Source organism: Etheostoma cragini, chromosome 20 (genome assembly GCF_013103735.1).
Source record: "Etheostoma cragini isolate CJK2018 chromosome 20, CSU_Ecrag_1.0, whole genome shotgun sequence".
In the NCBI taxonomy this organism is placed as follows: Eukaryota; Metazoa; Chordata; class Actinopteri; order Perciformes; family Percidae; genus Etheostoma; species Etheostoma cragini.
This window is the reverse complement of record NC_048426.1, coordinates 18,155,963-18,171,756: the sequence shown is the minus strand read 5'-3', so window position 1 is coordinate 18,171,756 and position 15,794 is coordinate 18,155,963. Positions and strand designations below refer to the sequence as shown.

General features: G+C 39.9%; 1 protein-coding gene across 4 annotated transcripts; it reads right to left on the bottom strand.

The window, feature by feature from the left end:
• Positions 1 to 135: 135 nt before the first annotated feature.
• Positions 136 to 13,811, bottom strand: srrm1 (serine/arginine repetitive matrix 1). Of its 4 annotated transcripts, none has more exons than XM_034857497.1 (17): positions 13,598 to 13,811; positions 12,530 to 12,619; positions 12,200 to 12,322; positions 9,660 to 9,830; positions 9,070 to 9,164; positions 8,756 to 8,980; positions 8,268 to 8,453; positions 8,019 to 8,138; positions 7,691 to 7,899; positions 7,340 to 7,420; positions 5,766 to 5,852; positions 3,870 to 4,005; positions 2,766 to 2,852; positions 2,186 to 2,665; positions 1,875 to 2,055; positions 1,144 to 1,317; positions 136 to 980 (listed from the first exon to the last, which is right to left on the bottom strand). In XM_034857497.1, the coding sequence occupies exons 1-17, from the start codon at positions 13,616 to 13,618 to the stop codon at positions 969 to 971; spliced, it is 2,478 nt and encodes an 825-aa protein (XP_034713388.1). In that variant the 5' UTR covers positions 13,619 to 13,811; the 3' UTR covers positions 136 to 968. The 4 variants fall into 4 exon arrangements, with proteins under 4 accessions (XP_034713388.1, XP_034713386.1, XP_034713387.1 ...); XM_034857495.1 differs by having other exon boundaries at positions 148 to 987; XM_034857496.1 differs by lacking the exon at positions 5,766 to 5,852 and having other exon boundaries at positions 148 to 987.
• Positions 13,812 to 15,794: the final 1,983 nt, after the last annotated feature.

Below are 15,794 nucleotides of genomic sequence, written 5' to 3'. Positions count from 1 at the left end.
TTAGATATTGTGGGTCGCTCATGTCTATTTCAAATTACTAATTAACTACCTTTTCAGTCATTAACCTAAATTATATTATGTGTCCGTTTTGACACATCCCATCCCCAACAGAAATGACAACATCTTAACACTTAGGAAAACACATCATCCTATAAAAAGGTTTTAATTCTGAAAGGATGACCAGATGACAAAAGCCTGGGGTACTAAATCATATAGCAGTCCCACAGAGATTAGCTTGGTGCAGGGGTGTCAACATAAAATTGCATAATAATCCTTTTGGAAGAAAATTAAAGCATTCTCTATCAGATTGTTTTAGTCTTATAACAAGTGAAATTTAAAGTCAGAAAAACAGCAAGTTACATGATGCTTAAGACCTCTTTTAAGTTACAATATGGGACAAGACATTCTGTTACGGCCTCTAACAGTTCACACAGCTGTGCAACTTATTAGTTTCCACTAATAAAAAGGCAATAGTAACAGTATGTTACTGTACGTTGGTTTTTCTCTACACTCCATAACGTCAGTGGTTCATGCACATCAGAGACAATCACTGCACATGCAATCACTTCTCAATGGAATCTATTGTAGACTGTGGAAAATATTTTATACCTGCCCAACTCTAACCTCTGAGCTTAAGCGGTTTCCCCGCTCAACAATTTAAAATTATGGACAACACAAGCTTCTTTACAGTTAAAATAATACACTAACTGACAAATCAAGCGCTTAATGAAACACAGTCTTCAGAATGTACCAAACCAGTAAAAAGAAAACAAAAAAGACTCGAGATTTAACAATTTGTACATTCTAAAGCTGAACCAGGTTGATGACAAACATCAAGAGTGAGTGGGAAATTCAAAAAAGGAGAAATCTTTGTTTTCAGGACATCTGTGATGGAGACAACTGGGCCTTCCTCATGGAGCGCAGGGCCTTTTCTCTTAGGTGCTTCTCCAGGTCATCCAAGCTGTCCTCTACTTCACTGTCTGATTCCTAAACGAAAAACAGCATGAAATACAGGCCTTTCAACTTGCCACCTGGACACAAATAAAGAATCTTGGTGAATGACAAACCACATAATAAAGATTTATATGTTCCCTGTTGAGCAAGAAGCACAAAGCCTTAAAAATCACTGAAACTAGACATCACCTTTCTAGACTGTCCATCCTCCTCCACACCCTGGTTTTCTTGTCCATCTCCAGTCACTGTGCCGCCACTCTTCTCCTTCTTATGTTTCTTATGCTTCTTGTGTTTCTTCTCTTTCTTGTGTTTCTTTTCCTTCTTCTTTTTCTTTTTCTTCCCACTCCCCTCAACATCGGAATTCTGCAATAAAATGATATTAGGACAACATTAACAGTGCAACTAAACATCGACAAACAACATCACAGGGATGATGTTTAAAGTATATTTTTGCGCAAACAAAGGATTTATTTCACAACAGGGGTCTTATATATTTCAAGACATCATTTTCAGGTAACATTGAACAATCGAACGTTTATTTTTCAGGTTCAGAAGGCATTCAAAGACTCAGTATTTGAGGTAATTCAAAGTGTTAAAGAGATGGGATGATGTGTCCTTTGAGTAAATTTGGCTTCATAGTAAATGTCACATTACTGTACATTTCTGACTTGATAAAAGTATAACTGAGGTGATGGTGGATGGCAAGATAGTACTGGCTAATATAATCATACACAACATTATTGGCTCGCTGCCTTCCTATTTACACACATGTAACGTATCTGCATACTTTCATGGCAATAACTGCCAAATTTAGTATACAGATTGTCCAAAAATACCCATAATCTTCAAGACTAATTATGAACTTGTTTATATGTTCACTGTTACACAACAATGTTAGTCAATAAGCTAAAATATCTAACCTTGCTTGGGGATTGACTGCCAGAACCACTGCTGGCTTTTTTTGCTGGTGGCGGAGATGCACTGGCTGAGCGAGACGGTGAAGGGGAGGCAGATGCAGGGACTGGACGTTTCTGAGCTACTGGTTGAGGGGAAACAGATCTGGAGGATGCTCTCCTCATAGGCTGGGGACTTGGAGATTGTCTGTGGAGAGGACAAAGGTGAAATTCCAAAAGGGCAATGGCACAGGTTATGGAATAAAAAATAAATAAATAAATAAAAATGCGACCAGACTGTTACGACAGTCATGATATGGTGCTGTCTGCATGCTTACCTCTGGTTGTTGCGTGGTTCTGGGGTGCGGGACACTCTGCGGATGGGTTTGCCACTGTGTAAAGGGGACTGCTGTCTCCTCTGGTTAGATGGAGATGTATTGGAGGTTTCAAAGCGTCCCTGAGGACTGGCGGAACCCCTTACGGCGCGACTGCGGTTTGCAGGGGATGGGGAGAGGCGGCTGGCTGCTGCAACAGGGGATCGGGTGTCCCTGCTTGGTCTGACAGAAGGCAACATGGGGCTCCTCCTGTGTCTGGGAGGAGATGAGGATGGAGGAGTGCGTCTCCTTAGAGCAGGAGAACTTCTGCGCTTCGGGGACCTGGACGGGCGTCGCTTTGCCCCTGGAGAAGAGCGTTTTGTAGGAGAGCTAGATATCTTCCTCTTCTGTGGAGGCAACGGTGAGGGGCTGTAGCGTCGCTGGATAGGGGGTGAATATCGTCTTGGGGATGGAGAACGACGACGGGGAGGTGGGGAAGGTGACCTGGAAAGCCCAAAATGTAATTGTCAAAAACCGTTTTAAATGGTCAGTTATTTATCATCAAATCATGACTCTAGAGAGAAAATGATTAACATGGCTATACCTTCGTCGAGGAGGAGAGGGAGATCTGCGCCGCCGCGGGGGAGACGGGGTGTGACGTCTGCGTCCAGGAGGAGGAGAATGTCTTTTCCTGAAGGAATACAAAAAATGATACATATGAACACAGAACATCAACATTTGATTTAACATCATGTTAACTCTATCTGCCCGTAAAACAGCGAATACAGAACCTCCAATTCACATTTTTATCATTTAACAACCATAACCAAAAGAAACTTACCGTCTTTTCCAGCTAAAAGCTAACACACTGGCCCTTTGTAGCCACTACTGTGGTTTCCTATCCAGTCTGGAACTTGTGCCTTTTTTGAGATCTTAGATCCAAGATTGATCCACTTTTGGTACATCATTTATGAATTTTTGGCCGCCAATTGCCGCTACCTCATATGCTAAGCATCCATTTTGTTTCCCATGATGCTTTGGGAGATGCTTGTTGTTTTCTTGTAAACCAATGGAAGGCAGGTCTGTCACACATTAGGCCCATATAAAACTGGCAATACAACATCCGAGGGACAACAAAGATAGTTTATTGTAAGGAGAGATCACTCAAAGTCAGAATAGTAAGATGTGACCAGAGATAGTCTAATACCGTTCTAAACTGTTCTACAGAGAAGAAAGGCATTAAAGTTTTAAGTTTTGTGATAAATGTAGGCCTTTAAAAAAAAAAAAATGTTAAGAGTTTGTCCTTAATGTGAGTTATAATTTCCATTATTTTAAATTTGTACTGAATGATTCCTAAGACATATGAGAACTGTTTTAGACAGAAGATTGGTTTAACTTTTGTTTTGCCGTGTGTGATATCAATACAGATGTGTGAGATTCAATTTCCATTTCATTTTTTGTCTTTATGGTCCCACAACCTTTTTTTTTACCATTCAAGCGATCTCACTGCATCACAAATATTTTAATAGCCCAGTTTTTCCTGAAAAAAAAATGAGGCTTATAGATTGCCTGTGCACAACAGGGTGTTGGTATTAAAAGCTTGTTTAGAAAATAAAACCAGACGGACCAAGAGTTATCAAAAACACTTGAGGGTGCGTGTGGTAAACAGTTAAAAAATAATGTGCAAGTAATGTGCTAAGTATCTAACCTTGGAGAAGTATCCCTGTGTCGCCTCCGAGGGGAGGGTGTGCGGCTGCGTCTCCTCCTGACTTCCCCATTTCTGTCACCTGGCCCTGTAGTTGGCCTTTTGTGCCCCTCGTCTTCGGAGGAGGAAGACCCTGTATCTGAAACCAAACAGACAAAGGACATAAGCAACTGTTGGGGTTAGGGCAGTTTCAAAAATCAGATGGATAGATAAAGTATAGGCCAAAGGTTTGGACACACCTTCTCATTCAATGAGTTTTCTTTATTTTCACAACTATTGACATTGTAGATTATCACTGAAGACATCAAAACTATGAATTAACACAGGTGTAATTATGTACTAAACAAAAAAAGAGTGAAATAACTGAAAACATTTCTTATATTCTAGTTTCTTCAATGTAGCCACCCTTTGCTTTTTTGATAGCGCTGCAAACCGTTGGTGTTCTCTCAATGAGCTTCAAGAGGTAGTCACCTGAAATAGTTTTCACTTCACAGGTGTGCCTTGTCAGGGTTAAATAATGGAATTTCTTGCCTTATGAATGGAGTCGGGACATTCAGTTGTGTTGAGCAGAAGTTAAGTTGATACACAGCCAACATCCCTATTGGACAACTGTTAGAATTCATATTATGGCAAGAACCAATCAGCTATTAAAGAGAAACAAGTGGCCATCATTACGTTAAGAAATGACAGTCGGGCTGGAAAATTGTGAAAACTTTTAATATGTCCCAAAGTGCAGTCGCCAAAACCACCAAGTGCTAGGAACAAAACTGGCTCACATGAGGACCGCCCCAGGAAAGGAAGACCAAGAGTCACCTCTGCTGCTGAGGAATAGTTCATCCAAGTCACCAGCCTCAGATAATGCGAAGTGAAAAGCAGCTCTGATTAGAGACCAGATGAATGCCACACAAAGTTTTAGCAGCAGACACACATCTCTAGAACAACGGTTAAGAGGAGACTGCGCAGATCAAGCCTTCATGGTCAAATAGCAGCTTGGAAACCACTGCTAAGGAGAGGCAACAAGCAGAAGAGATTTGTTTGGGCCAAGAAACACAAGGAATGGACATTAGACCAGTGGAAATATGTGCTTTGGTTGGATGAGTCCAAGTTTGAGATCTCTGGTTCTAGCCGCCGTGTCTTTGTGCAATGGAGAAAAGGTGACCAGATGGATTCTACATGCCTGGTTCCCACCGTGAAGCATGGCGGAGATTGTGGGGGGGTGCTTTGTTGGTGACGCTGTTTGGGATTTATTCAAAATTGAGGGCATTCTGAACCAACATGGCTACCACAGCATCCTGCAGCAACATGCCATCCCATCCGGTTTGCGTGTAGTTGGACAATCATCTATTTTTTTAACAGGAAAATGACCCCAAGCACACTTCCAGGCTGTGTAAGGCCTATTTGACCAAGGAGAGTGATGGGGTGCTGTGCCTCCATAGTCACCAGACCTGAACCAAATCAAGATGGGTTAGGGAGAACTGGAGTGCAGAGTGAAGGCAAAAGGGCCAACAAATTGATTGCTAAGCATCTCTGGGAACTCTTTCAAGACCGTTGGGAAATTATTTCAGGTGACTACCTCTTGAAGCTCATCAATAGAATGCCAAGAGTGTGCAAAGCAGTAATCAGAGCAAAGGGTGGCTACTTTGAAGAAACTAGAATACAAGACATGTTTTCAGTTACTTCACAAGTACATATTTCCATACGTGTTCATTCATAGTTTTGATGCCTTCAGTGATAATTTACAATGTAAATAGTTGTGAAAATAAAGAAAACACATTGAATGAGAGGGTGTTAAAACTTTTGGCCTGTACTTTTACACAGCCATGGCATAAACAGAGTTTTTTAGAAAAAAAGAGGGGTCGGGTATGGGAGAGACAGAACGGGGATAAAAACGCTTATAACCTGAAGACGACTGTCGATTCTGCCTGCGATACTGACGTCGCTGCTGCACTGAATCTGCTGTTGCCTCTTTCTCGTTTTTATCCTCATCTGAAATGTAGAGCATTGAGTGTCTCATCAGTGTTAGCAAAATCAGTGAAACAGACTGCCATGGGAAAGTTAGTTAATACAGAAAAATTATATACTTGTGGCTTGATTTTTTACTATTAGGTCTCTGCATGGCATTTGACCATATATTTAGAGTGGTCACAATCACAAATTTGACTTTCAGTCAAATTTGAAAATTATTTACCTGTTACTTTTTTAAACAAATGAAAGTTTTGATTGAATGAATCCTAGGACACATCTTTTGGTTATATCACTGTTATGTGATGTAATAACACAGTTTATTAAGTAAATTTAACAATAGGGAATTTATCCTCATCAATAAAAACAAAAACATAGCATTAATCATTAACAAAAAAAGAGCATGTTCAATTTCTCTGGCTTGAAACAATCGATGTATTAACAGATGTTTAGAGTTGCTATGGCAACAAGTTATATCTGCCGCTATTATAGCTTTATCTCTACAGTCCAACCAATAACTACATTTAATTAGAATTTGGCACATATTAACAAAATCAACAATTACCATCAACAGTCATACTCCTTAGGACCTTTAAAAAAGGTTAGCAAAAAAGTTGTAATTTACAGATTAGAAAAATAAGATAAAATCCCAGAGGAACTACGGTAGCATAATGTAAAAAAAAAAAAAAAAAAGACTGCTATTTCTGCTAGAGCGTCGTTATTTCCGGTAACTTTATTAATTTAACAAAGCACAATAGTAGATTAAACACAATCGGACTATTATTGCTAGACAGATTGACTTGCAACTGCGGGTGGGTCTTCCTCTGGCAGTAATCCACAGGATAGCTCCAGTTCTGTGACACTACACTTTTTGTAAACGTGTTTCATGGATGCAAAGTTTTACCAATCTCATTGTCATAGGCCTACATACATTAATACTTCCATTGTGTTAGTATAAGTGTATGCAAGTGTGTTTTATGAGGATTTTGATTGCTCCTGTTTTTGACACCCCTAGTGGTTTCAATAGACAACTATCAAAAGCAGTTTAATATATATCATATGGGATTATATTCACTCAACTTTCTACATTGCAAAAATAAAGTACCCTTTTGTTACTGTCTAAACTGAAGTCAGAATATTCATTTTGGCATGAGATTGAAGCAGGATTTTCACACAAGCACATGGAAATCATTTTACATTCCGCAGGTAGACCAAGCTTCTACCATTATCTTAGCTTGTAGTGCATTTTTAAAAATAATCCTTTTCATGTCATTGGCACAATGAATAAAATTGGGTAATTTGTAATGGAATACACTACTGCGGAAAATAAACACGCGCAATTGTGCCCCTTCCTGCTGAAAACGGGGAGCAAACGGCTGAGCATTAAGTCCTATTTCCATTTCTGATAAGTCAAAGTGGCTGGGAACTCAATATAACTAGCTATCAAAATGTGTGAACCGTGAGGTGAAAATCCATTTTATTTCTTCGAAGAGACATAATGTAATGCTTACCTGACTCAGACCCTTCAGAAGGTCTGGGCTTGGCATTTTCAGATGGAGAATCACCCCTTCCTCCTGCTTTTCGCTTCAAACCTTAAAAACCAAGACGAAACAAGAGTTATAGATGCACTTATGAAAATCATATTCTTTAACTAAAGCTCTTGAAATAACGGCCTAGTCCTAAAATGCACAGGAATTATGTGGCTTTCTGTAACCTCAAGGGAAGTTAAGCATTACGCAGTTCTAAATGATCAAAACTAACTTCTAAAACACAGAAGGATCTACAAGCGTCTTGTGGTTGTCACAATGAGATAAAGAAGTAATTATTTAGGGGGAGCAATGAAAGAATTCTAGAGATCATACCAAATGATCGCGCTGGCGATGCAGAGCCTCTGCCCCTTCTGGGCCGAGGAGATGGTGATCGTCTGTCCTTCCCTGCAGGGCTAATGGGGTGGTCAGGATGATGGACTGGTTTCCGGGGCGGTGTGTTAGATATTCTTTTCATTGCTTTTTTAGGTGAATGAGAGTTGGAAGAGCTGCTGCCAGAGGATGAAGCAGAGCGAGAGCGCCTCCTGCAGGATGAACATAAATAACATAAAAAGTTTATATTCATGGGACGTCAGGGGTTTACCCAGTAGAGTGAGTGACTTGGCAGTGGCCTGGGTTCTAATCCATCCTAATCTGAACTGACCTGCGGACGGGGGAGCGCCTATGTCTCGGTCTGGAGCTGGTAGGGCCACGTCTGGGGGGGCTCCTTCGACGAGGAGACATCCTTCTTCTGGGGCTCTGTCTTCTACGAGGGGAGTAAGATCTGAAATGGGGTATATAGGTAAAAAAGGCTTTGAACTCTCTTTTTTTAATGTTTATAGAAGATCATTGGAACAGAAGACTAGAGGAGCCAGAGGAAACCAGAACATAAAATTAAATTCACAGAAATTACCTAGAACGGGAGCGTCGCCTGCGAGTGCGGGAATGAGAACGAGAACGGTGGTGAGGTCTTTCCCTCCTGCTGTCCTTCTCCCTTTCCCGGGACCTGGGCCTTTCCTCTTTCTTATTGGTCTTCTCTGGCGAAGATTCTTTGACTTCAGTCACAGAGTCTGGTTTCACCACCTCCACAACTGTGTCACTACAGTCCACAGAATGAAGTTTAAATTCTAACTCCAGGTTTGTTTTATTTATCTAAAAGCCAAGCTACAATATTAAACCACCTGGTTCTAAGCTAAAAATAATTATGGATTAAAACTTCTTTTGCTTTTGAGCCAACAATAATAATGAAAGGATTAACATCAAAGAAGTCAAATAAAACTGACCTGAATTACAAACAAACAAAAATTAAACACCTAAACAAATTAAACCTTATATTAGGAACAGATACCTACTGACTGAATACAAGAAAAAACTTTTATGCAAGGGAAATATTTTACAAACCAGTTGGATGGAGTTTCTTGGATAACTGGTTCTGGCAGAACTCCTTCCAATGTATCTGGCTCCACAAGCTGCTCTAAAGGTTTCATGGGTAGCTGCATCAGGGGAGGAGGGGGTGAACTGCTCTCAACTGGACTGGGTTTGCGTCTCGGGGAGCGTGAGGCACTACGCTTCCTTTCCCTCTTCACAGGCGACCTACGCCGTGGTGATGGTGATCTTGTCTTCCGCCTGGACAGAGAAGTAGTAAACAGAATAAATAGCCTACACAAATCCAGCATCTGTCCAAAGATCTCAATACTGACACATTGATTGATTACCTCCTTGGGCTTTTTGACTGAGCCCTCTCTCTGATGTCCTTTTCCTTCTTATCGTCATCGGCCTTCTTCAGGGAAGCTAGCTTCTCCTGTTCAATCTGCCGAAAATGGAACAACGGGTCAACAATAACCACCAACAATATACGTCCTATCCTGAAATACCTCATGTTGACAACCTTGAATGACTATGTGGTTCTGCTCACAGCTGAGCAGGAGGATTTAAATGTTACTCAGGACACATTTCCATTCTAACTGCAATGAGAATGCAGCCATAAGCTGCCTCGACCTCCTCCAAATGGGGTTTTAGTGAAAAGTTCTAAATGTGTGTACAATGTGTGTCCTGAGAGAGTGTTTTCACTTGTACTTAGAGCTGTCCACTTGTGATCTGATCATTCAGATTGGACTTTACTACCATGTGGAAACAGGGTCTCCGTGTCTTATAGGGGTGTTTGACAAATTGTGTACGCTTCTACCAAAAACATTTACACCAGCTGTTTCCAAAACGTCCTATTCACTGTCAGCAACCACAGATCAATGACCTTCTTACAGCATACCGTGGCATTTTGCAAAATTTACCCCAGGAAGAAGCTCACCTGTCTCTGTTTAATTTCCTCTTTCTTCTGTTCAAGAAAAGCAGAAGGGATGCCAGCAATGTTCTCCTGGGCACTCAGCAGCAGGGGCCACAAGTCCCTCATGAACTCCCGGGCATTCTTCCCATTCAAGAAGCCCGTCAGGTTGATCTGCATCATCTTGCTATCTGGGTGCTGCAACACACACACACACGAAGGGGAGAGAGAAAAAACCATATGGCCATTGAAGTAATGGAAGCCAAAATATCAGGGGGTGGAGTGGGGGGATAGGATCCCACAAATGGGACTACCTACCCTCTAACCCTCACTAAACTATACCTGTGACTGTTAATAACCATACTCAAAACATGTAAGATACTGACTACAACTTGTAACATACCTGGGTCCAATACTTGAATCAATAACCTATCAAAATAAATGTGATTGATTTAAAAATCGTACTCACAAACTCAATCTGAGAATGCGAGCTAGCTTGGAGGGGAAAGGGGGGAGGGGGTGACATGAAAACTGCATGCAATATTGCTGTTATACCTATCTCTGATTACCCAGATATACAATCAATAACATACCCACTAATTTACATGTCAGCCTTCCTACCCATCCCCTTTTCTCCGGTCACCCCACAGTCTACACTTCATGAGTTAAACAAAGCCACAATACAGAGTGCATTAAAACCCAACACTGCAAGTACAGTTCCGGTGTCTTCAGTGAGTCCCGTGGGATCAGTGGGCACGGAGCTCCCTTGGCTTGCTTCCGCCTCCCTACCGCTTGAGACTCAACCACCTTGAGCTTAATGTTATATCATTTATCTAAATTGCAAGAGACGAACAAGCAATAATGAGTACACAGTTACACAAAAAAGGAGTTTTATTTCAACAAGTGATAGAGTTATTCTGAGATACCCTAATCGCAATTGAATTTCCATTTCTTACCATTATGCAACAGTAACCTTTAAACTTAGCTTAGCCCGGCCCACCCCCAAAAGCTATGGCAAGCAAAAGATCAAATAAAAAAGAACCAAAGAAAAAAATTTAAGCATCAGTTCTGGTGTCATAGATATTATTAAATAAATGTATGTGGTTTCTGGTGTCTTAGGAGACCTAAAGACTCCAGAAACCACAGGAAAGAACAAAGAACTACATCTACTGTAAAGACTTGCTTGGTCCGTCATTCATTGGTAGGCCTTATCCTACGCAGCCCCTAAGGTCCCGTGTGTGGAACCCACATTATTAATGTGGGTTCCACACTTATTAACCAAAACTTGCATTGAAATATACAATGGGATGGAATCCTATTAATAAAAGTATAATGATGAATTCTGTGTGTAAATTACTTACTTATCCTGCCCATGTTTTCCTATTTCCAAAAGTAAGCCGGTGCAATGGAAACTACCCATTACCGGAACATCACAAGTGGTTTGACATATCAGTGGGGTACACATGATGATTGAATAAAGGAAGCTCTTGGACAATGAGCCTACTTAAATAAAGTAGCCAATAGCCTATGAGATAAAGAACATGCACAATTTAGTATTAAAAATTAAATACATAACATCAGTGGGGCTCAGCATAAAAAAGCTCTACTGGCAAGAAGGGTTTTGCTAAGGTCAAAAACATGACCACTACAGATATTTCCAAAGCCTTCCCGTTTAAAGAATAACTTAATACCAAACAGAAAAGTATTGTTTCCTGTGGTTCAAAATCTGTCGAACATCTGACAACACGCAACTGAGATGCTGGGTGCTGTCAGAGGCTTAACAGATGTGTGACAGAATAAAAACTTTCAGATTTTGTTTTTGTTGACCTTCAGAGGTTGCTACAGTGACGTAGATACACACCAGGGGAGTGTTTATGGCACTCTCACATCGCTGTAAGGTGTAGTCACATGTACAACAGAAACCCCCTGCTGACCACACCCAACAGAGATGAAACTTTCAATCAGAGGCACAATACATTTCCGATTGGTGTTAAAATACTCCTAAAGTTACTAAATAGCGAATGTAAACACTAGGCTGTGATAAATTGTTGAACCCTACCTGATTTCATCCTATAATTTCAGTTACATTTAAAGGGATCTGGGCAATTTATTGATGCACTGCTAATACCTACAGAACATGATTATGGCATTGTTCAGGTATGTCTTTTACTGACATGATATTGGTAATCCCTGCATATAAAACTCACCTCAAACCACACACTGCATCATGAAGGGAGAGTTGGGCTCAGTGACTTTGGGCTCAGGAGAGAGCTAATTAGGTGTTGGTGCTATACTTCTGATGCAAGGTATAACATCCATATTGGTTCAGGCCTTTTAAATCATAAATCACATCATCATTAGAAGACTGCTGAATAAAGGCACTTTGTCACATAACATCAAAACATAGTTATGTCATAAATCAACTTAACACCAATTGTTACTTTACCCATTCAATTTCAAATTTGACTAGGATTTGCAATTATTTGCTTACATCCTTTCTTACTATCTAAACAATGCCCTCAAATGTATGACAGTTTTGGAAAAAACAAACACTTTAAAGACATTACCTTCTCCTCAAGCTGGTTAAATATGAACTCTATGACGACATCATCCTCGAACCCCAGAATCTCTGTCACTCGCTGAGTAATCCAAGGTTTGATGACTTCGAGGTTCACTTTGGTCATGTCCACCTAAGGGTGGAACAAGCAATCAATGGAAGCCAGTTAGTAAAGACAATAAAATGACTAGAGGCTTCAATGTCTAGGCTGTGTTTCACAGTTTCATGCAATCATAAACAGCAATTGGCACATCAAACATAACTAGTCTTATTAAGGCAACAAAGAAAGAAAAGTTTACTGAGACAGTGTAAAATAATGCAAATGTAGATTATCATATACCTTCTTGTCCAGACATTCTGCAAACTTCAGCTGCTTCAGCAGTTTCTTCTGCTTGTTGCTGAAACGGTTGTCTTGCTCCGCACTTGTACCCTGAAGAAAAATCGACAATCGACTCTTAGTTGACAATAACATCTACACGGTTATAAACGTATACTTGAACATGTATTTCACATTATTCATTAAGATACAAAACAACTTCCTTGGTATTTTGCCAGTGTAACTGCGTGACTGTAAGCGTGACTGTACTCTCACATACTGGTGATACTGAAACCAACATCAAAACGCTGAGTTACAGTTAAGTTACACTTAGTTAAAGATAACTTGGCAAACATTATGATACTTGTGCTAACGCATAAGGTCACGTGTTAGTTTAATACAGTTTACGTGACAACAGTATCGTGTTAAATCTGAATCGACAAACTGAATCAGATATGACGCTGATTCCAACAAGCAAACGTTGGCTAAGCTAATAGTCTGCCTGCTTAGCTAATCCTCCAGGGGAAACGGACATGCTAATATTAGCCACCTGCTAGAGGCTATCTTGACCCACAACAGCGCTGAGATAGACAGAGCATCAAAAATCACATTAGTGTTGTTATTCAGTGCATATACGTATTTTGGGTAACGTTAGCGTAGTAGTTATCGTGACTATTCCACAGAGACAGAAACGGTGCACCGCCATGGTGCACCGCCCGGACGCCATCTTAGCAGAAGTAGCTAGCTAGCTAGAAGGGCTCGTCTATTTCCTGCAAACGTGTCTATCTGCACATTAATATGTAAAGGCTATTTTGTGTAGGAAATGTGTCGTTACATAAGGTTATAGGGTAACAAACATTAATTTTGTAAAGACGTGTAAACTCTAGATAGCCCAGTTGAAACACAGAGGTTGTTTAAATACAAGATTGTTTGTTATCAGTTGATAGACGGAGCCTTGACCACAACGTTACCGCCGGACTGTATGGCCCTCCACCTGAATACAGCATATTAGTGTATAAACAAGGAATATATATCTCCATGCAACTTAGCAGTATGACACTAAAAAGTCAGAAATACTTTTGTAGAACTTACGCGGAAGAATCCCGCGTCCATTATCGGAGAAAATGGATATTAGCTGGCGGTGTTAAGAAAGACGTGCGTGGCTCCGGTGAGATTAGTACTGGCGAGCCGGATGAAGGGTGCGCCTCTACAGGAAAGAACAAAGAACTACATCTACTGTAAAGACTTGCTTGGTCCGTCATTCATTGGTAGGCCTTATCCTACGCAGCCCCTAAGGTCCCGAAAGGTGATATTTATTTTTTATCTTGTGCTCACAATACGTATACATTGTGGAACCAAGTTAATTATCTCGTGCGCGATGATTTACTGATGCATCTTATCCTGTGAGATAAAAATATTAGTAAATTATTTTTTGCGCACAAAGTAAATAACTTTGGGGAACAAGATATTCAACTTGTTCCCACAAGATACAAAACATGAGTAGGCCTAGGCCTAATTATCTTGTGCGCATGAGATAAATACTGTAACTTGTTTCCACAAGATGATTAACTTAAAAATATCTTTAGGGGTCTCCTGACGTGTTTGTTTGAATAAAATAAAACTGTGAAAAAGTTCCTCTTCTTCTTTGATGTTTTATGGCAGTTGGCATCCACACATGTTGCCTTACTGCCTCCTTCAGGTTCTACTCTTTCCCTTGGTTTTCCATTAATGTTCTATCCAGACCAATCACTCTCAAAAGACTACTTTCTTTCCTTGGCCACTAACTCCACACTAAAATGTAGCCTTTACCTCAAACATGACCCTACTCTTCCTATTATCTGTAATTGTGTCACCATTTCTTGATGTTTTCTGCTAAATCCCCTTGGTAGCACAGCAACAGCAGATCCTGTTGCTTCTGTTTGTGGGTCTTTTGATCCTTCCTTAAAAAAAATGGAACACTGTTTTTATACCTATGGTCCCTATAAATAGTATTCATTGCCTTTCTGTGGTCCGTAATTCAAGAGCTACAGATCAGCTGCACAAAACTCTTTACATATCTTTTGCCATTTGATCTCCTGTCCAGCCAAAACCTCCTTTTTGTTCCTTGTTTGCATCACCCTTTTTGTTCAGATGGTTATCTTCTTGTTCCCTTAAATTGACCTAGTAATTGGCTGCCAGCTGCTTCTGACGTAACCACAATGACATTTCGCCATCAACTTGGGACACACACACTGGGTAGGTTCTAACTGATCCTAAACATAATCTTAGAGCCTAAGCTTGCTATCCAGGTCTGCCAGCACAGAAAGCTGCTGGTGCGTAATACACTCCTGTAGTCTAATCTCGATCTTATTAAGACTACACACATATTTTTCAAAGACACAAAATCAGCCCCCACCCCAATCCTACAAGACACCTGAGTACATTTATCACATCATTAAAAAAAAAAATTCTTTCTTTTTTACATTTGCTCTCTCCACGTCAATCTCAGTTCAAAATACACTCCTGAACATCGGAAACTCTCAACTCTCTCCAAGTTATTTCCATACAGTTTCAAATTACATTCCTTGATCTTCTTTCTTGTGGAGAACATAGCTTTTGTCCTCACTCTTTGACTTTATTAACTACATCTTGCATTTTCTTACATGTATTCAACATTTCTCCCTCTTTTCCTAAAAACCTGTCATCAGCAAACAATGATCTCTCCACATCCTTTGAAAGGTACTGCAACATGTTACTTTAAATAAGTATCGTCAGCAAAGTTTACTTGTGAAACTATTTATTATGCACAATGCCCCCTTTCTGAGTGTTTTAGTATTACATCTTATATCATAAGTTTGTAATTATTGATGCATTAATGTGTAATTACCTTTTTACGTATAGCTGCTCGAGGTGGCAGTGCATCGTCATTTATTTGTTCATTTGTTTTGAAGGTTAAATAAAAAATGTTCAAAGTAACTAGTATTTATGTTGGTCAAATAAACAATGTTTGTTTTTCAGTAATAAATCTCTCTAAAATGTAGTAGAGTAGAAGTTCAAGTAGGCCTATCTTAAAATGATATCTAGTTACCACCATAATTAATGCTATCACTACTATTAATAATACTATCCTCAACATCATCCTACTTAGTAGAAAAATCACATTCTATTTAGAATACAAAATCAACAATTTACAATAATCACTGCTGTTTTGGTAAATCTTTTTTTTAATTTTTATTATTTAAGATCTGATTCAAAATACACTGCATTTTTATACATTGATTTCCAAAGTAAACTACAGTTTATAAGGCTT

Bases quoted from the DNA above. Each gene is read 5' to 3' on its own strand.
- srrm1 (XM_034857495.1), bottom strand. From the start codon at position 13,618: ATGGACGCGGGATTCTTCCGC. The intron at 12,620-13,597 runs GTAAGTTCTACA...ATTTTTCTTCAG, and splicing joins TGGACGCGGGATTCTTCCGC to GGTACAAGTGCGGAGCAAGA. The intron at 4,006-5,765 runs GTTATAAGCGTT...GTTTGGTTTCAG, and splicing joins GAATCGACAGTCGTCTTCAG to ATACAGGGTCTTCCTCCTCC.